Source organism: Hemibagrus wyckioides, linkage group LG23 (genome assembly GCF_019097595.1).
Source record: "Hemibagrus wyckioides isolate EC202008001 linkage group LG23, SWU_Hwy_1.0, whole genome shotgun sequence".
Classification (NCBI taxonomy): Eukaryota; Metazoa; Chordata; class Actinopteri; order Siluriformes; family Bagridae; genus Hemibagrus; species Hemibagrus wyckioides.
The window spans coordinates 17966382-17987081 of NC_080732.1; the positions used below are offsets into that span (position 1 = coordinate 17966382).

The window sequence follows — 20700 nt, forward strand, 5'->3', positions numbered from 1 at the left end:
AAGTGTATATTTTAAGATATTATACCTGGGCCTCGTTTATCACCCGTTGAACAAATTTGTGTATAAATGTTTTCTGTATGTTGATGAATGTCAAGCAGTTAGAAATTACCTTATGTTTAGCCATGCCCACAAGGCAAAATGACAACTAAATCGTTTACGCTAAATATTCCTTAGACACATTGTGAGCTGTTCTTCCTACCAGAGTAGTCCATCACTTCTATCTTAAATGAATCTTATTAAAATGTTTATATTTAAGTGATGCTTAATTTACAAGGTTTATAACCTTGATTCTTTTGTCATTACTTAATGGTCAGCTATTTAGTTTATGACACAGGATTTCCTGCAGGCGCTCTCTGTGTCAAACCGATTACGGTTGCCATGGCAACCTCCAAACCAAAATTGAGCGCAGGAGTTGGCCTTGGCTTCGTAATACCATTTCACCACGTACGTCCGGCAAGGCCCGGGGTCGAGCGGCTGCAGGCAGGAGTCGTCTGTGAACAGAAATGTTGCGTCTGCCATTTAGTTTTCATCCTCAGGCTCATTAGTAAAGGAACAAATACAAGGAAGAGCATACAGTGATAACTTAACCCTCTGGCTTAAAAGCCCAGGATTTATTATATCAGTTGTTAGCTGTAAACAATGTTTATATATTTATATACAAAAAACTTTTACAGTTGTGGTGTTTTCATGGCTAAAATGGAAACTATATATATATATATATATATATATATATATATATATATATATATATATATATATATATATATATATATATATATATTAGTTATCAGTTATATGTATAATATATATACATAAATATGTTTTTAAAACAGAAGAAATTGAAAATACGTTGGCCTTGGGCTTAATAAAATAAAATAAAACATAGTTTATATAAATCTTGATGGTGATATAGAAAGATAAAAGGATAACTAAATTCATTTATTTATTTATTAATTAAATAATAGAAAAGTGCATCAAGTTTCAGGTTGAGAGAAATCCCATGTTTGTATACATGTGTAACAGTGAAACAGTTACCTTTACTAAATTCATCCTGAATCAGTATTAGGCGTGGCTCTGCAGTGGTGCTGCTGCTGGTGTCTGGTTCTGGTTTCTGTAAAGGTTTTCCTATGTGTGAACTGTATGTGATGTGCAACAGATCATCCAGGGTGTTCTCTTTCTCTCCATTAAAGAATGGAGCACTGGTGCTGTCTACAGTTCTTTCAGATGCTCCTGGCTGTTTCATATTAAAATACTACATTAATAAGAGTATAATCTCTAGCCTGGATATTATAGTGTTGCTTTGGTTTAGTATTAAAGCAATTTTAGGATTTTGTTCAGTATTAAATGTTCCAGGGACATGGATAGATGGACAGAGGGATAGATAATTAGACATATATACACATGCACATAATGATTCGTATCAGTATGTCAAAAAAAAAAAGAAAAAAAGATTCACATTCATATGACACATTGAGTAATGAATCATTTCTAATGCACACATGCAAATCATTATTTGATGTGTCATATAGACACGATTCATTATTCAAAGAGTCATATAGATATGTGTTATTATTCAGTGTGTCCTATCGATGTGTTTACACATTTAATTACGTCTTTATTGGCAGATTGACTTATAATTAATATCCGCATAAGTCAAATAATGATTTGTATCCATATGACACGTAGAATAATGATTCAAAACCATATGACTTGTTGAATAATGAATCAGATGACCCAAAAATTTAAATCTATATGACATGTGAAATGACAACTTGTGTCCACATGCCACATTGAATAATAAGTCATGTCTATATGACTTATCATATAATGAATGGCATCTATATGACACATTGAGACGCATCTGTGGAACTCAATGAATAATAAATCACATCTGTGTGTCTTATCAAACATGGACTCATCTGTATGACACATTTCCCTTTATGTTTGATTTTCACCGGTTATTTTATACCACTTTGTCTTGCTCTCTTCAGTCAAAAATGGCAGATGCGTCTTACCTGTGTGCAGTCAGCTTTAAATGGTGCTGTGATTGTCCTCCACTGTAGGTCCTCATCGTAAAATTGTAGTTGTCCAGGGCTTACAGGGAGGACCTCAGGACTGGGCGTTTGACCAAACAAGCCATCACTGTCCTCACAGAGTTTAGCCAACAGCTTACTCTCTAGTGCTAAACCAAAGAGAAGGCATTGAAAACAATCATGAGGTAAGTGAGGTAGATGTATTACTGTTTGAATATTCACTGTTTGATTTACAGGTTATTCAGGTGCTCAGCTCCGTAGTAGCTTCATCTTCGATTAGATCAGTAAAGTATTTTAACTGCGCTAGCTACATACTCTCACCGGAATCACCAATCATCTCCTGTGGATCATTCCAAGCTATATTTTTCTTCGTAATGAGAGGTCATAGATGACAGAATAAAATGAAACCATGCTTATACAGTACGTTTTACTTCCATAGTTGTGCCTCAAAGAATAAATGGGAACTAACTGAAAGTAGGAACTAAAGTTGAATAAACATCACATCAAATGAACTGAGGAATAATTCAAACCAATGGTTTTGCTTGGCCAGGTCATTTCTGATTTGCATATAATTGAGATAATCTCCATTGAAATTGTGGCTCTGTGTGAGGTACATTCATGAAAGATGGCTTTCATCATCAAATCTGATGGCTTTCATTCAACTGTCAATCTGTCACTTTGTTGCTTGCTAACAGTGAACGTGTGATTTAAACTGAAATGTGATGAGGTAACTTACCGGTAAGTGTCTTGAAGTCACTAATCAGATACATGTGCTCCTCATCCGGGTCTGAGGCAATGGACTCCAGCTCTCTCTTAAATCTCTCATAAAACGGATCACTCTGATTCACCACACCAATGACAAACATCTCGATGTTGCTGGAGTGTGCGTCTCGGACCACATCCTCCAGCTTAACCACATCCCTTTGGTCCACCTGGCCATCTGTAATCACCACCATCACTTTATGAACTCCAGGGCGGGCCCAGCGGAACAGAAGATTGGCCTGATTGATAGCACTTCCTGTGTAGGTTCCCTCCCCCATATATTGCATATGGAGTATGGCAGATTTCAACTCGTCATGGCTCAGGGATTGATGCAGATGGCTGATCACAACACTCTTGTGGCTGTACAGCACAATACCAACACGTGTGACATTGGGCCTGACGGAAACACGGTCGATTAGCCCGTTCACAAAGTCTTTACTGATTTCGCTCTCCACCCACGCTCTCCGAGCTGTCGATCACAAAAACCAGCTCCATGGGGCTGAATCTGCAGGTTACCCCACAGCCTGAAAGACACAGTCTTCTTAGGATTGTTCAAATGTTTAAAAAAAATACAGACTCTGACTTAAGATGCAGTAGTGTGTAGACAAATCAAAGAAATTCTCTGTCTTTTTAAGAGAAGACTTGAAAAATTTCATAATTTCTGCCTTGCTATCTGTGCATTTCAGCACTTGAGGCTCAGTGAATTATTATTATTTTTATTATTATTATTATTATTATTATTATTATTATTGTTATTGTTATTATTATTATTATATTGTTACAAAGGCTTTACAGTAAATAACACAAAATGCAAATGTTCTTACATCATTCTTCCTTTAGAATCAGAAATCAGAAATTTGCATTAAATATACAGACAGAAAGCCACCAACGCTGAACCCAGGGGCTGATGAAGCACTGACAGCAAAAGGCAAAAATAGCTGAGAACAACAGAATTTATTTTGGTAGCATGTAAGTAGGCAAAATGTAAAAACTAACCACAAATGAATTTGATTAATTTGACAACTTCTTCTCTCTGCAACACACCAGACAAAAAAGACATACACTTTATCTTACATAAATGATTAGATATAAATCTGTATGCTTTCCAATGGCTTGCTCACACTTACAGTAAGACCGGGTTCTCCTTTTTGTCCTGGTCTACCCTGCAAAGTAAACACATTACTTGTGGGTTACAAAATAAAATAAAATGTCTGATATCATTCATTATGACAACGTACTCCCTGAAAACTAGTAAGGATTTATTCAACCTGTATTGAGACTAGTTTTCAGTTAATTTTTCATGTGAAAATGGAAAAAAAAAAATTCACAAAAGTACAAGGTTCTTACGTCTGGCCCCGTTTGTCCTGGTTCTCCTTGTCCTCCTTTTTCCCCTTTATGTCCTCGTACTCCTGAAAACCCACGGTCCCCCTGCAAAGTGGTCCAACATTACAATGGTGTCCATGTCTTCTTACAAAACAGGGCATGATTTCATCTTACCTTTTGCCCAGGTAAACCCTCTCCTGGGGCTCCTCTTGGTCCCACTAATCCCCGGAATCCAGGCTCACCCTGGACAAAATGGACATGCAGCATGTATCTCGTTTTGTATTCAAAATATTATAGTTGAATCACTCGACCAAGATATAAAATCCATGTTATAGAGATTTATACTGAATACTAGTAACTCATCTTGCCTTTGGGCCTTGGATTCCCTCTCCTGGGGCACCGGGTGGGCCGGGTGGGCCAGTCTGACCTATAGAATCCTATAAATAAAATAAATCTTTTTTCCCTTTGGGGCACAAAATTGGTGAACCTTTTCATGGTCAAAACATTGCTGGAATATTTATTACTTGTATTATTTTCTTGTATTCATCTTACTGTGAATCTTTTTTAAGAACATGTCATGTGCTTTGGTACAACCGTAATTTGAAACCTACAGGTAATCTCCAGATAACAGAGTTCGGAAGAGTCTTACATTAAAATTAATTACTAACCTTTGGCCCTAAACGTCCAATTCCTGGTGGTCCTACTGGCCCTGGAGGACCTGCAGAACCTCGATCACCCTGGAATAGAAAACAATAAAAATTGCTTTAAATTGGACACTAAAAGACACGTGGTTTACAATTAGTCTGATACTGGAACAGAGCAATGCAAAACTATGTGATTTGGATTGAGAAATATACCTTTTGGACTTCTGTATTATAACCTTTCATTTCTGGAATATACTACTATTGAAATTCTAAGTACAGTTTCAAAGTAAGAAAACAAGTTGAATCACAGTTTGACTCTAAGAACAGACAGGAAATGACTGAATTAGCTCATACCTTTGGTCCTGGAAAGCTTATCCCCACTGGACCGGGCTCTCCTGGTAGTCCTTGGGTGCCTGGAGGACCCTAAAGATACAGGGGATAAAAACAAGCAATGCAGTGTTTACTATAGCTGGACTGACTGAACTGAACTTCTGGTGATTATAAAAAGATTATGAAATGTCTATTTACAGGTGGTCCAGGATCTCCCTTCAAACCTGGTGGTCCAAAGGGTCCAGGAAATCCTTTTTCACCCTTAACAAGAAAAATCACACACAAAAAAAGTTGAATAGCAAAAACAGATCTCAATTTTCTGAATTCTTATATTCTGTCAGGCTTTTAGTACCCAGATCTTGACCCTTTGGTCCTATAAAAGCTTGTTTCTATTGGTAATGATTGGCATGCGATTGGCATATCTAATGGTTCTCATGTTACTACAGAGATGACTTTTACAATATCATTTGTTTAAGATTTGACCTTTGGCCCAGGGAACCCTATTCCATTTTCTCCAGCAGGTCCTGGAAGTCCAGGTGATCCAGGATCTCCCTATAGAGAATAAACTTCAAGTAAGATTCCATAATCTGGGATTATTTAGCAAAGTATTCATCTGTAAAACTGCTTGACTTACTGCACTGATCGAAGATGTCTGTCAAAGAAAGTTAGATTGTTGACCAAACATCTCAAATCTCAATTACCTTACTTCCAGGTACTCCTCTTCCTGGAGGTCCAATTGGCCCAGGAAGCCCCAGACCTCCTGGTTCTCCCTACAGAACAGAACCAGTTATAAGACATAATCTAGTTGTAATTTTTAGCAAAAAATATTATAGTTAAAAACAGAATTGAAACAGTACCATAGAAGCTTATCTAAATGAAATATCTACAGTTTTCTTGACTTAGCCAGACTTTTTTTCCCTACCTTGGTCCCCACTGGACCAACTGGTCCAAAGACCCCTGGTGGCCCTCTTGCTCCTCTCTCTCCTTGCTCTCCCTTTAAGAATAAGACGTGTATCATTTAAATATCTTTGTTCACAGTGCATGTGTTCTTTTTAAACTGCTTTACAGTTTACAGTGGTGTTTTATTATGACCTAAAACATGCAGGCATAAGGATATCATAAAAACCTTTTCTCCAGGTAGACCTTTACCAGGTGGTCCCTCTACTCCTCTAAGCCCAGGAAGACCAGTTTCACCCTGTACTTAGAAGATAATATATGGCCAAATATTGCATTCTGGAGCAGATCCAGTTTTCTTGAAAAAATCATTATGTGAACATGCCAACCTTTGGTCCTCTTGCTCCGACTTCACCTGGAGCACCTGGCTGTCCTGGGACACCTGGAAAGCCAGGCTCACCCTATAGCAGAAACATATTAATGTCTAAATCTGTCATTTGTCTGCAGTTGATCCAAATCTGAATCATCTTAGTTTTGTTCCCAGGTCCAGTTTAATCTAAAGCAACTAAAGTAACTTTATTAAACTCCAAGTTTTAAATCATCCTACCCAAAATGCACTAGGATATAGTTCTCAAAAAATTCTCAAAAAAGTCTCAACATTTAAAAATCTGTAGCCCATGGTCCCTGGTTAAATATATGGGTGACCAAGTGATTAAAATCAAGACTTTAGACCAAATATGAGGCTCCTGGACTTCATCCATACATTCTATCTGACCTTGACTCCAGGCTGTCCGATTCCTTTCTGTCCTGGTGGTCCACATTCTCCTGGGAAGCCACGGTCTCCCTGTGTACAAACAGAACATAGCCTCCACCTAGTGTTTCTATCAGGAACTGACTGTTTTTCATGTTTCATTGCAGTTCAATAATCGATTTGCACAAGGACTCTACCTTTTCACCAGCGATGCTCATCCCTGGGAGTCCTCTGGCACCAGGAGGACCTATCGGACCCTGGGATCCCTACATGTGTAATGTTGAAGTGTCGGCACAAAGATGAAGGCAAAAATTTAAATGGATACACTGGTCAATTCATTGCTGCAACACTTGATCCAGTTTGTTACATTTAATACCAGAATCTAAAATTTGAAACCTTTTCTCCTTGAATTCCCAATCCAGGGAGTCCTCTAGGACCAGGAAGCCCAAAATGCCCAGCATCCCCCTGTGGTATGCACAAAGAATAACGATAAATATTTTATACCACTCTTAAAGAGCATATAGTTTTTATTATTATTGAGTTATACCTTTTCACCCTTGAGGCCAAAACCTGGTGGTCCACGTGCTCCAACAGAACCATTATATCCTCGATCTCCCTGAGATTTAGATTTAGACTGGTTTAGATTTTCAGCCTATGCTTAAGCTGTGTATATGAAGTTGGTTACATGGAGTAATCAGATGCAGACTAGTCAGCATCACACTGTAATGCCATTTGGTATAAAAATGCACCAGGTGTTTAAAGCAGCACTCTCAAGTATAAAAATTTTTCAATTACAGGACAGTTTTGCTTTGAGTGTTCCCCAGCACCAGTGATTGCAGTAGAATAGAAACACTGAGACTGATGAGGCTTGTGCAGTACAAAGCAGAATCTGCATTGTATATACTGTAAGTCACTCACCTTTGGCCCTGTTAGGCCCTCTCCTGGGAAGCCAGGAACCCCTTGAGGCCCCGGAAGTCCTGGTGGTCCCTACATTAATAAAAACAGTCATTATTGCATTATTATCGATAGACTCATGCTAAGACATTTTGCCACTTTTTTCTCAGTGCCGACTTACAGGTTGGCCTGGTTCACCTGTTCTAATTAGACCGGCAGGACCTGGTGTTCCCTGGTTTCCCTTGTCACCCTAGAACCAATACATGTCTTGTTGAAGCTGAATAAACATGAAATTCAGGCAGCAGAGCTGCAGAAGGATGAGCTTAAAGTCTCTCACTTTCAAGGCAATGGTGCTCAAACACATATTGTCTATAATTTTTTATTCTCTGTTCTCTAATCAAAACAAACCATGTAATTGTTTCAATTCTTCACCAAAACATTTTTTGATTTTTTTAAACGTTTTTAATTTCTATCATTTAATGTATACCAATAAATCACGGCAATTCACCTTAGGCCCGGGAAATCCAACACCGATATCCCCTTGAGGTCCGGTTGCACCAGGAAATCCGCGATCTCCCTACATGCAGGTTAAACATTAAGACTTGTACATTGATTACATAGAAATTAGCTAGTTATCAGCTTAGCTGGTAGATACTGCTAATCTTGTCGCTCTGCTTTTGTTTTTTGTTTTTTTTTTTGCTTATGAATCAATATGAATTGCTTATGAATAAAGACTAAGAAATAAACCGGAAGCTATTACTAATGTTAACTATAACTGCCACTGATTGATAATGTTTGCTAGAGGGTACACATATCATGATAACCTGAACCTGCATACTTTAAAATTGTCTATTTACAGGCGCAATGAACTCTTTATCTCCTTCAAAATTGTACTCTGTTGAACTTTACTCAGAATAAAGCCCTGCCATGTTACGCACTTACTTTGGGGCCTTTATGTCCTTCAGGCCCTTCCTCCCCTGGTGGCCCTTGGGGGCCCTGAATAAAACACAAACAAAAAGCACTGAGGTGATAGATAGATAAATATAGCAGATACAAATACGAAATTGTACTGTATATAATATCACTGTATAATATGGTACAGCTGATGTATTGCATAATATAACAAATGAAATCAAGTCTGGCTAAATGAGGAGGTTTGTACCGTGCTGTAGGTTATGATAACGCTGATCTGCCCACAAAGCCAGACACATCAACATTTCCCTGTCCTCACTTTCATCCTAGCAAACAATGTCTATCAAAATAATATCCCACATGCCTGCGTTCACTGTGTTAACATGCTCGTTGGTACGGGATTACAAGTGATCCTCTGATTGCATTAAATGCAGCAAGGAGGACGAGCGCCTATGGTTTAATTCAGGGCTGTGTGTAAAATTTGCATTTAAAGGGAGAAAAAAAATCTGATGATGATGATTTGATATTTACCTGCACTCCTCGGATACCTCTCGGTCCTGGAGGTCCTTCAACGCCCTGAGAAGTACAAAATTTCACCTAGGTACTCGATTGATGTTGATTATGTACTTGAAGGTCTTGGATGTAGTTTAGGAACACTTACTTTATTTCCTTTTAATCCAGGAGCTCCACATTCTCCTCGGTCACCCTAGAAGATACTCATAGCTTTACAGATCACACACAGCCAGGGGGGATTGTATTTTTTAAAGACTTACTAACACCATTAAGTTGTAACCCTTACCTTATCACCTTTGTATCCGGGTTGTCCCTGCAGATGACACACACACATACACACACACACACATAAATAGTGATCCACACAGATACAAAACAAAGTTTATAAAATCTACAATGAAGAATGCAGCTCTGTAGGAGTCACCTCAGGCCTTTCCGGTCCTGGGGGTCCCACAGGTCCAGTTTCTCCCTACAGCACAGTGAGAGAGAGGATGGAAAGATGAGGAGGTGTTATTCATTATCCATTAGAACATTTTTTAACAAAGGGGTTCATTCTTATAAGCAGTAATGTCTTAGATCAGGGGTGTCCAATCTTATCCAGAAAGGGCCAGTGTGGGGGGAGGTTTTCATTCCAATCAATCTTAAACCACACCTGAGCTTTGCTTTTAATAGACTTAGGTGTGGCTTCTGCTTCTGGAATGGAAACCTGCACCCACACCGGCACTTTGTGTACACTCCTGGCTTTGAACATTTAGAAATCTTAAAGGTTCTTTTGTTGTGTCTTGAGTTCTTCTGTCAGTATGGCTCCAACCCTTTTTTGGAAGCTAAGAACCCCTTATTTAGGTAAAGAAATGATAAAATATTGTAGAAGAAATCAAATCATGTGTATTAGTCTACATGTGTGTATATTTATATTTGTGTATATGTGCATGTGTGAGTGCGTGCATGCATGATTGTGTGTGTGTGAGTGTGTGTGTGTGTGTGTGTGTGTGTGCATTGGTGTAGTGGGTCTGTCTGTCTGTCTGTGTGTATGTATTTGTGTGTACTTCATCTTCTGGAAGGTTAGTAAAGTAAAGGTTAGTAAAGTAAAGTGGGTTGTGGAGTGTGTATCTTTGTGTGTTTGTGTGTGCATACATAATTTTGTACATTGTTTGTATGTGTGTTTATACCTTCCTTACTGTATTTTCCTTAATAAACTGTTATATTAGAGTCAGTGTTGTTTCTCCAGCTCACCTTTACACCTTTTTGTCCTGGCCATCCTTCAGGTCCCGGATCTCCTTTTTTCCCCTGAAACAAACCCCATAAAAATCCATCTTCATCTTCACTCATTCACACATTATCACTTCTTCAGCATGGTGCTTTTTCACTCACAGGGTTTCCCGGAGGTCCTCTGTCTCCTTTCTCACACACACAAGCTTGCACTCGTGGACACTGTAACACAAAACCTAGTTAGTAAAAACACCACTGTGTGTAAGGTGCACGTTAATAATAATTTTGTACAACATGAACTGAAACACTTACTTCACTGTTGGCCACTTTTCTCTGACAAATAAAAAAACAGAAGGAGAAATTAGAAGAATATAACACAATTCCATTATCGGTAATGTAATCGGACTTGAACTGAAAACTGAAAGTGGGTGTGGCTTGGACAGGAAGGCGTGGTGTAGATCTGTGTAGGATTCTGGAATCCTGAGCCCTCAGGACTGCTTTTTTGTGTGTTTGCGGAATACTTTAGCATGTGACGATGCTCTCTTTTGTCATCAAGCAATATTTTTCCACTTGGAATCTTAATTGTCCAAAACACAGCAACATCCATGGCATTGTGGGTTCGGGCCTGATTATGCCTGATTAGTGTAAGTGACACTAAGAAATAGCTTATTTCAGAAACTTTCCACAGCACTAAATAGATAAATTTAATAATAAAAAAAAAATTTGATAAAGAATCGTAAAAGTCTCTTAAATTTTCTAAAATCTTAAATTTGCTGTGGTATAAGAAGATTAAATCACTTGGATAGGAAAGTAATCAGTTTTTGGATGGAAACAGTTATTCGGCTTTGTACTGGCTGCATTACACCACTCTGTTGATTATTTATCTCTAACAGCACACCCCAGGGATTGTTAGTAGCACGAATGACCAGGGTTTATCTTACGAGCTCCTCAAGTAGTCTTTCCTCAAGGTCTGGATCGTTGAGGTTGTGTACGAACTGCTGCGCCGGACTGCTAGCCATGGCTCGTAGCTTGGGGTTGTTTTTGCTGTCCTGTGATGTCAGGCTGATGGTGAAGAGCTTTATGTTGTGACCTCCGTGGATGGTCAAAGCCGTCAGTCATCAGCAGCATCACCCTGACGTTCTTGTCATCGGTTTCACGTACGAAGAGGTCTGTGGCATTCCTGACTACGTAGGATGTGTACGTGCCCTGCCCGATGTAGGCCATGGAGGACACAATGTTCATGAAGTGGTCCAGGTCACGCCAGTTAGAAAAGCTCTGCACGATGGACACGGAGCTACTGTACTGGAGAGCGGCGAGACGTGGCATCAGATGCCAGTCTCCAACCTGCATCTTCATCACCCGGGCACCCAGCGAGCGCATGAAGTTCTTCAACTTCTCAAAACGGTGCAACATGGCGCTCTCTGAGCTGTCCAGGAGGAAGGCCAACTCCAACGCACACACCAGCACTGCTCATGGAAGACATAAGAATCCAGTCCAAAGGTTACAAATGGGAATAGCATGTGTGGGCGTTGATCATTTTAACATCTGTTTGCATCCAGCATCCAGCATCAGGTTTCGAAAACACTAGAGACTCGCAATCTATAAACGAGGGTCATACAAAAAAATACACAAAACTCAAACTTACCTTTTCCATCTTTTGTGGTCAAGTTGTGCGTTTGGTTTCTTCGGGTCTGACTTTGAACATCGTGTGAAAGTAACAACAACGAGAAGCACAGCAGCGTCGACCTCCACAGCTTAGCCTTCATGGTCAGTCTAGAAAGAGTAAGAACTGGTTAAAGGAATCGTTCGACCGAACCTTACGTTCTCTTCCTTCAGCCAGGACGTGTATCTGGAACTACGCATCTCAAAACAGCTTAACGCTACCATTATAGCAAAATAATTTTCAATTAAATTTTATTTGTATAGTGTTTTTATCAGTGGAGATTGTCTCGAAGAACATAAGAAACAGTACAAAAGGCCAAAATTAACATAATATTAGACTTCCATTTAAATTTATCTGTGTTTATCGTAATCCCTAGTGAGCAAGCCTGAGGCGACTGTGGCAAAGAAAAAAATTCCCTTAGATGGTAAGAGGAAGAAACCTTGAGTGGAACCAGACTCAGAAGGGAACCCATCCTCATCTGGGTGACACCGGAGAGTGTGATAATGTCCTTTCTATAGTCATAATAATGTCCTTTCTATAGTCATAATAAGTGCAAATGTAAATCAGTTTATCATCTGAATCACTTCTAATGTACAATTTCAACCTTTAGCCTTTGAACCATGCCTCACACCCAAGCCTAGTATTAAGCTTTTTGTCATTCTCAATGTACTTTTTATACATTTATTGCTAAATATAATGTCATCAAAATAAGTCCACTTTGTTTGGGAAAAATACACAGCTTGACATTTTCACAAGAAACCACAAATGATAAACTCTTCTGTCCTGAGGGTAGGTGTCAGGAAAGTGACAGAGAGCTTCTTTACAAAGCACTGACACTGGAGACTCCTTACATCAGTGTTAAATAGAGAACTGATAAAGAGTTTCAGAATATTATTTATTCATTTATTGAGTTATGTTAGTTCTAAGTCTATTTTAAACCCATAACAACATGCATGCACATGGCAGGATAAGAAAACTTGGAACAAGATGCTGAAGTCATCATGAATCAACAAAGTAAGATGTTTTTTTAGTTTCTTACCTTTCGTATCATGCAGACGTGAGTGATTTTAATCCTGATCAATAATCCTGTCACATGCTCACACGGATCTGGATCTGACATGCCGGAGGTATCACACCCCATCACAGTGCTGACCGCTCCTCCGCATCTCACTGGTTGCCAGACTGTCAAAAAAAACCTAACTCTGAGAGGATTATTTTAAAGCATTACAAAATATAAACATGAATGAAATCTCTGGGACATTTTTTGGCAGTCAATGTAAAATTCATGTCTTATTACATCAAATAGTAATACATTTAATGATACACTAAATTAATTACTCACCAGGCTATTTTAGCTGAAATCGTTCACTCTGGTTTTCCTGTGGTGATCAGTGTAATGTATTTATATTGTGGGTTGCCAGGTTTGTCATGATTTTTCCAAATGAGTTGCTGTTGCTTGAAATTAAAATAGAGACTATTTTTCTTTATAAGAAAAATAAATAGAAATAAAATATAAATAAAAACTAAATGAAATTATAAATATATATATATATGTGTATATATATATATATATATATATATATATATATATATATATAATTTCATTTAGTTTTTATTTATATTTTAATAAAGCAAATAAAGCAGAAATATTTGCTGCACATTGAAGAATTATTCATTTGTTCAGTTAAGTAGAACGCACAGTCCTTGTTCCCCACACTGACCATTTGGATTGCGACCTTCTTGCAGGGTTCCATTTCTGGTCTTGCTTGAGAACTCTCATCTCACTTGTGGTCTTCGCCTTATTTATTTAACATTTCTTCCATGCGCTCGATTGTGAAATGTAGTTTGCGGACCAGACAGAGTTGTTGGTGATTCTTCCTGTTGTGATGTCATGCAGTGTGTAACCTCCTGTCGTCGATCCATCATGCTGTGTGAACACCAACAGCGACTGAATGCTAACAGTGCTAAGTGCTAAGTGATCTGACCACTTTGAAAATCATGCAGTGTGAACTTGGCATTAGTGAACGCTGTTGTGTTCGGGTGTGATGTTTAAGTGTAAAAATTTTAAAACATTTTATTTGTGCATGCATTCGTCATTAAGTTTTATTCACGCTGGACATGGTTTTCCAAACCGGGACCGAATTGAATGAAATTTTTTAAATGACATTAAACTAGCGTAGCGTCTCCTAGAGCTAGCATATGTATGCATTCATTTAAGAGTATGTCTTCACATGTAGATTCACTGGTGCTATCTTTCTTGTCTAATTTGAAGTTTCTAGAACAACAGAGTGACCGTGTCCCAAACCACGTTGTTTTCACTATGTAGTGCACTGGTGCCATTCTTACCTTGTAAGAAGACCTTCGTCAACACCAAAGCCGTACAAGGTGTCGCGGTGGATCTGCACTTCCCTGAGTGTGTGGCCTCTTTCTTTGAGGGCCAGGTTGTTTATTACCTTGTTGTTTGTTTATTCGTTATATATTTAAATATTCCCAAAAACGACAGATTTTTTTTATTTAGGCTGGAAATAATATTAAATAATTTTTATTGTGTGACCCAGAGGTTGTCCTTTTAAGGATGTTAATTTTTTTTAAATGAATACATTCTTTTAATTTTTTGTATTTTTTTTTTATTCCATTTCGTCTCAGCTGTCCCGGTACATCGATAAACTGATCAATAAGATGAAGAAGGCGGGGAATCTGGAGGGCATTCTGCTGCCCAGATGAAGGACGGGGTGGATCTGGTGGAGAGCTACGTGGGAGACGTGCAGAAGACGTGCAGACCGACAGTCTCTGCATGCTCCGGGTAGGACGAGCTCAGACACAGGTTTTGCAACAAGTCAGACTCTAGTAAAAATTCTTAGGAGATATTCACAAGAGATCTTTTAAGATATTTGCTTATTAATTATTTAAACTCGGATGTTACGTAATTTACGTACATTCCATTATAATGTTTCTAAATTACTTTCTAATTAAATTGTTTCCTAATGTTTGAAGTGCAAATATGCAAATGAGTCTTATGCCTTTATAATGCTGGGATAATGCAGTGGTGTGTGTGTGGTGTTAGGGCTCTAGTGTTGAAGTGGTGAAGGATGCACGTGTACAGTGCTGGATCGAGAACTACCGCAACCTGCTGGACGCCTGGAGGTTCTGGCACAAACGAGCTGAATTTGACATCCACAGGAGCAAACTCGACCCCAGCTCTAAACCTCTTGCTCAGGTAAGAAGTCATTTTTTTTCCCTTGAGCTAATAATAATAATGAGCTAATAAGTGTTGTCCTCGCATGCACATGATGATGTCCCTCTTTTTTCCTGTGCAGGTGTTTGTAAGCTGTAACTTCTGTGGGAAGTCCATATCGTTCAGCTGCTCAGCCATGCCCCATCAGGGCCGAGGTTTCAGCCAGTACGGGGTGAGCGGCTCGCCCACCAAGTCAAAGGTCACCAGCTGTCCAGGCTGCCGAAAACCGCTGCCACGCTGCGCCCTCTGCCTCATGAACATGGGAACACCGGTGTCGTCCTGTACAGGTATTCAATCAGCACTAAACTCTACTCTGTTGGCATTCTAGTACAGGCCCTAACACGGCTAGCTAAGACCTTTTATGGTGTTAGCGAAATTAAAAATCCAAGCTCACACATTAAAACCAGGATATATTTATTTTCACATTTAATCAAACCAGAAGCATGTACATGAAGTTTCACGACTTTCAACAGGCACTGGAAAGTCTGATGAGAAGGTCGACCTCCCGAGAGATAAGAAGCTCGCTCAGTTCAACAACTGGTTCACTTGGTGCCACAACTGTCGCCACGGAGGTCATGCTGGTCACATGCTGAGCTGGTTCAGGTCAGCGCAGTAACATTATCTACATCATTAAAAGGTTTTGAGACATCCCTCCAATCCATTGAATTCAGGTGTCGTTTTTATTTCTTCCAACTTTGTGGGAACAGTTTGGGGATGACCCCTTCCTGTTCCAACATGAGTGCACACCAGTGCACAAAGCAAGGTCCATAAAGACATGGATAAGAGAGTTTGGTGTGGAGGAACTTCACTGGTCATCTGTGAGCTAGGCCTTCTCGCCAAAATCAGTGTCTGACCTCACAAATGCGCTTCTAGAGGAATTGGTCAAAAATTCCCATAAACACACTCCTAAACCTTGTGGAAAGCCTTCACAGAAGAGTTGAAGCTGTTATAGCTGTAAAGGGCGGGACAACTCCATATTACATTCATGTGCATGGAAAGACAAACATCACAGTTTTGGCCTGGCTCACAGTCTCCGCCCTAATTCATCCCAAAGGTGTTCTATGGGGTTGAGGTCAGGACTCTGTGCAGGCCAGTCAAGTTCCTCCACACCAAACTCACTCATCCATGTCTTTATGGACCTTGCTTTGTACACTGGTGTGCAGTCATGTTGGAACAGGAAGGGGTCATCCCCAAACTGTTCCCACAAAGGTGGAAGCATGAAATTGTTCAAAATATCTTGGTATGCACCCCTGCCTTTCGCCCTACAGTATGTGCGCTGGGATAGGCTCCAGCAGACCCCCATGACCCTAATTAGGAATAAGCGGGTATAGACAGTGGATGGATGGATCTTGGTATGAAGCTGAAGCATTAAGAGTTCCTTTCACTGGAACTAAAGGGTCGAGCTCAACCCCTGAAAAAAAAACAAAAAAAACACCTGAATTCAATGATTTGGAGGAGTGTCCCAAAACTTTTGGCAATATAGTGTATATATAATGTAAGAAAATCATAACACATATATACCTGTGTTCTGAAATGTCTCTTCTCTCTCCTGTAGAGACAATAGTGAGTGTCCAGTTTCGGCATGCACCTGTAAATCAGACAGGTTGTAGTCCAGCAGTGGTCCAGCCCACTGGCCTGATCGAGGGTTCAGTTCCTACACACGAATGGCCACTTCCACTGATTTAAAGGTGCAGTATGTGATTTTTACTAACATGATCACAGCACAGTAGATTTATAAGCAGGATTCTACATTTCATTGTGTTTGTTTAAATGTTTCTGACCTGAAAGTGACCTCTGATTTACTTGAGTAAAGGAAAAAGTTACTCATAATTTAAAAGAAAACATTGTAGCCTATCTGTTTAGCTTACAGAATGAATTCTTAATTAATACTGAACCTAAAATACACTTTCTTGTGGAAGAGAGTAATCATCACGTTCAACATCTAGGTACTAAGATTGAAAACGTTGTTTTGTTGTTAAAATTTATTTTTAATTGAAGATTATTGAGTTACTAAGTATGTGTAAGGCGTTTGCTCTGTCCTACAGGAAGAAAAAAATGCAAAAAATGACAACATTTAAAAAATTAAACAACTATCTATTTAAATCTAACATTCACTTTAGAATTAAAACGAAACACTAAACACGTTCATTAATTTAACTGATAGAAATGTATTACTCTTAAACGCCTCCGAGATCACCTGCAGCTTAAAACAACGCCGTTTAAAATCTACTTCTAGCGCTACTTCGTTTTAAAACAGGTAAACTGTGCAACAGCGCCATCTATTGGTTTGTGCTGTGAAGTTGCATGATTGCACCACTAGGTGGCGACAACAACCGTCTTTTGAGAAATTGTGATCAACTCGTTGTTTCATTCAATCAATACATACATCTAAAAACCCCAAGTTTTCAAGATAAAAGTTTTAGTATTATGATTTTTTAATAAATTAATTCAGTCTTGTCAAATCCATCTGGTGAATTGCTGAGAGTTTTAAATTCCCACTCTCAAAGTAAAGGGCAGAATTGTTCAATATGTCCAACCAATGACATGCCCCATGTTCCTTTTTGCATCGAACTCATCCAGAGAAATCCTACGGCTCTGCCCTTTCCAACACACTAAAACCAAAGGAAGGAATCAGAGCCTCGGATCTCAGCTATGGAGGGTGATAGAAACGTCAAATTTACACCACAGATTTGTCTTCATCTCCCTAACACATGGTGTGAATTTCTGGAAAATTTTCACCTAAATAATCTATAAGAGTTAGTCTTTGTGTTATGGTTAAAAAGTCAATGTGTTCTAATTTCACACTGTGCAGATAATCACAGAACACTGTGCACTTTGTTTAATCAAATCACAATCCAAACCATTATTAAGGACTTTTTATGATACGGTGGTGGCCTCCGCAATTCTCTACGCCATAGTCTGCTGGGTGGGAGGCAGTACAGAACTGGACAGGAAAAGACTGAACAAGCTGGTTAGGAGAGCCAGCTCTGTCCTGGGCTGCTCACTGGACCTGGTGGAGGAGGTGGGTGAGAGGAGGATGTTAGCCAAGCTGAGATCTATTATGAACAACACCCCTCACCCCCTGTATGGGACTGTGGAGATCCTGTGTAGCTCCTTCAGCAGCAGACTGCTACACCCCCAGTGCAGGAAGGAGCGCTACCGCAGGTCATTCATACCAGCGACTTTACAACACCACATTACAGTGATGTTCAAGTGTGCGATATTTTATAATTTTATGTATTTTATCATTTTTATATTTTACAATTTTATAAAATCTTTCTTTTACTATTTGTTTTGCTTTATTGTATTACTATTTGTTTCCTCTATTTTCCTCTATTACTACTATTTGTTTCGAATGTTATGATTCGGCTCTACAAGGCTAGGATTCCACTTCAGAATGTTATGATTCCACTTTAGAATGCTCCGATTCTTCTTTAGACTGTCATGATTCCGCTTTAGAATGCTATGTCTCTTCTTCAGGATGCCACGATTATGCTTTAGAATGTTATGATTCCACATGAGAATGCTGCAGTTCTGCTTTCTAATGCTACGATTCCACTTTAAAATGCTATGTTTCCACTTTAGAATGTTATGATTACGCTTAATAATGCTAAGATTCCGCTTTAGAATACTATTTTTCTTCTTTAGAATATTATAGCACCATCTGCTAGAGAGGTGAAGTCAATAACATAGGTGTAAATTTGGCATTAGTGTCACGTTCTAAAGCTGAGATCTGAGGCTCTAATATCTTCAGTATTTTATAGCAGTTTTAAACAGTCATTCTCGAAAGGAAGTGTTTTTCTTGATCCCAGTAACATACATTATGAATTTGGGAAAAGTTTGAGTAGGTTCAATTTTTCACCATAACACAAAGACTAACCTCTTATTGATTTTTTGGTGAAAAAGTTGCATTGATTGTCTGTATGTTGGACATGGGAGAGCTCAGTACATTGCAAGTTATTTGCTGCCTTTTATTATTTTAAAGCAGCTTTAAACAGTCGTTCCCGTTTTCTACATCTTGAAGGGAATAAGACAAAACACATACATTTCAAAGGAGTCTATCCGAAAACCTGTATATCCGATATATATAACGTTCAGATCTCAGCTTTGGAGTGTGACTTGATGAACAAAGTGCCTTTCTGTCTTGGTCTGATCCCAGTAATGTACAGTGTGAATTTGAGGAAGATTAAAAAACATTGACTTTTTCACCAAAACACAAAGTCTTATAGAATTTTTAGGTGAAAATCTTGCATTGTTCAATTTTCCAGAAATTCACACCATGTGTTAGGGAGATGAAGACAAATCTGTGGTGTAAATTTGACGTTTCTATCACGTTCCAGACCAGAGATCTGAGGCTCTGATTCCTTCCTTTGGTTTTAGTGTGTTGGATAGGGCAGAGCCGTAGGATTTCTCTGGATGAGTTCGATGCAAAAAGGAACATGGGGCATGTCATTGGTTGGACATATTGAACAATTCTGCCCTTAACTTGGAGAGTGGGATTTTAAAACTCTCAGCAATTTAATTAATTAATTAATAGATTAATAGATCATAATAGATCATACTAAATTTTTTATCTTATTAACTTGAGATTTTTAAATCATAAGATTCTAGAGTGGAATCGTAATATTCCAAAGCAGAATCATAGCACTCTAAAGTGAAATAATAACATTCTAAAGAAGAAACATAGCATTCTCAAGCGGAATCGTAACATTCCAAAGCAAAATCAGAGCATTCTAAAGCGGAATCATAGCATTCTGAAGTGGAATTGGAACATTCTATAGCGTGATCACGACATTCTAAAGCGGAATCGAAACATTCTAAATCAGAATTAGAAAATTCTAGAGGGGAATCATAACATTCCAAAGAAGAAACATAGCAATATAAAGTGGAATTGCAGCATTCTACACTGGAACCTGGAACATTCTAAAGTGGAATCAGAACATTCTAAAGCTGAACTGTAAAATTCTAATGCAGAATCAGAACATTCTCAACTGGACTCAGAACAGTGTTTTGATTCCACTGTAGAATGCTAGGTTTCTTCTTTAGAATGTTATGGTTCCACCCTAGAATGCTCTGATTCCACTTTAGAATGCTATGTTTTTTCTTTAGAATGTTACACTGAGTTCAATTTGTTCTCATTTGTGAAAGGAATACCCTCTGTTACAGAATTTGAAAGTGCAGCTAGAAACAGCTGGTACACTCTTAGAAACAGGGCTCCTCATGGCTTTCTTGGCTGGACAATGAAGTGTTTAGGTTCTAGGTTCATGAAGAGGTTCAAATCTTTGCGAAAGAGAATCTTTTAACTTTAAGGGCTCCTCAATGGGACAAATGGGTTCTTCACTCTGAAGAGTTCTTTAAACCTTCTTTGCTTTATAAAAGGGTTCTACTTGGAACCTTTAGTGTAAACAGTTCTACTTTCAGTTATATGTTTCTCTCTAGGTTTTCGCTCAAGTTGACCCTAAGCAAGACAAACCTTTGACCATTTAGATTTAGATTTAGATTTAGAGTTCTACTTCCTCTGAATGGATGACCTCTGG

The 20700-nt window shown here is 38.8% G+C and overlaps 1 protein-coding gene and 3 pseudogenes across 1 annotated transcript; 1 reads left to right on the forward strand and 3 right to left on the reverse strand.

Annotated features, from left to right (window-relative positions):
• Nucleotides 1-318: 318 nt before the first annotated feature.
• On the reverse strand, nucleotides 319-1292 carry LOC131344279 (collagen alpha-1(XXVIII) chain-like). Its single transcript, XM_058376424.1, has 2 exons — nucleotides 1036-1292; nucleotides 319-491 (listed from the first exon to the last, which is right to left on the reverse strand). The coding sequence occupies exons 1-2, from the start codon at nucleotides 1241-1243 to the stop codon at nucleotides 319-321; spliced, it is 381 nt and encodes a 126-aa protein (XP_058232407.1). The 5' UTR covers nucleotides 1244-1292.
• Nucleotides 1293-1839: 547 nt separating this feature from the next.
• LOC131343961 (collagen alpha-1(XXVIII) chain-like) lies at nucleotides 1840-4385 on the reverse strand (annotated as a pseudogene).
• An 875-nt stretch (nucleotides 4386-5260) lies between these two features.
• Nucleotides 5261-13100, reverse strand: LOC131343963 (collagen alpha-1(XXVIII) chain-like; annotated as a pseudogene).
• On the forward strand, nucleotides 12978-19516 carry LOC131343964 (GATOR complex protein MIOS-like; annotated as a pseudogene).
• Nucleotides 19517-20700: the final 1184 nt, after the last annotated feature.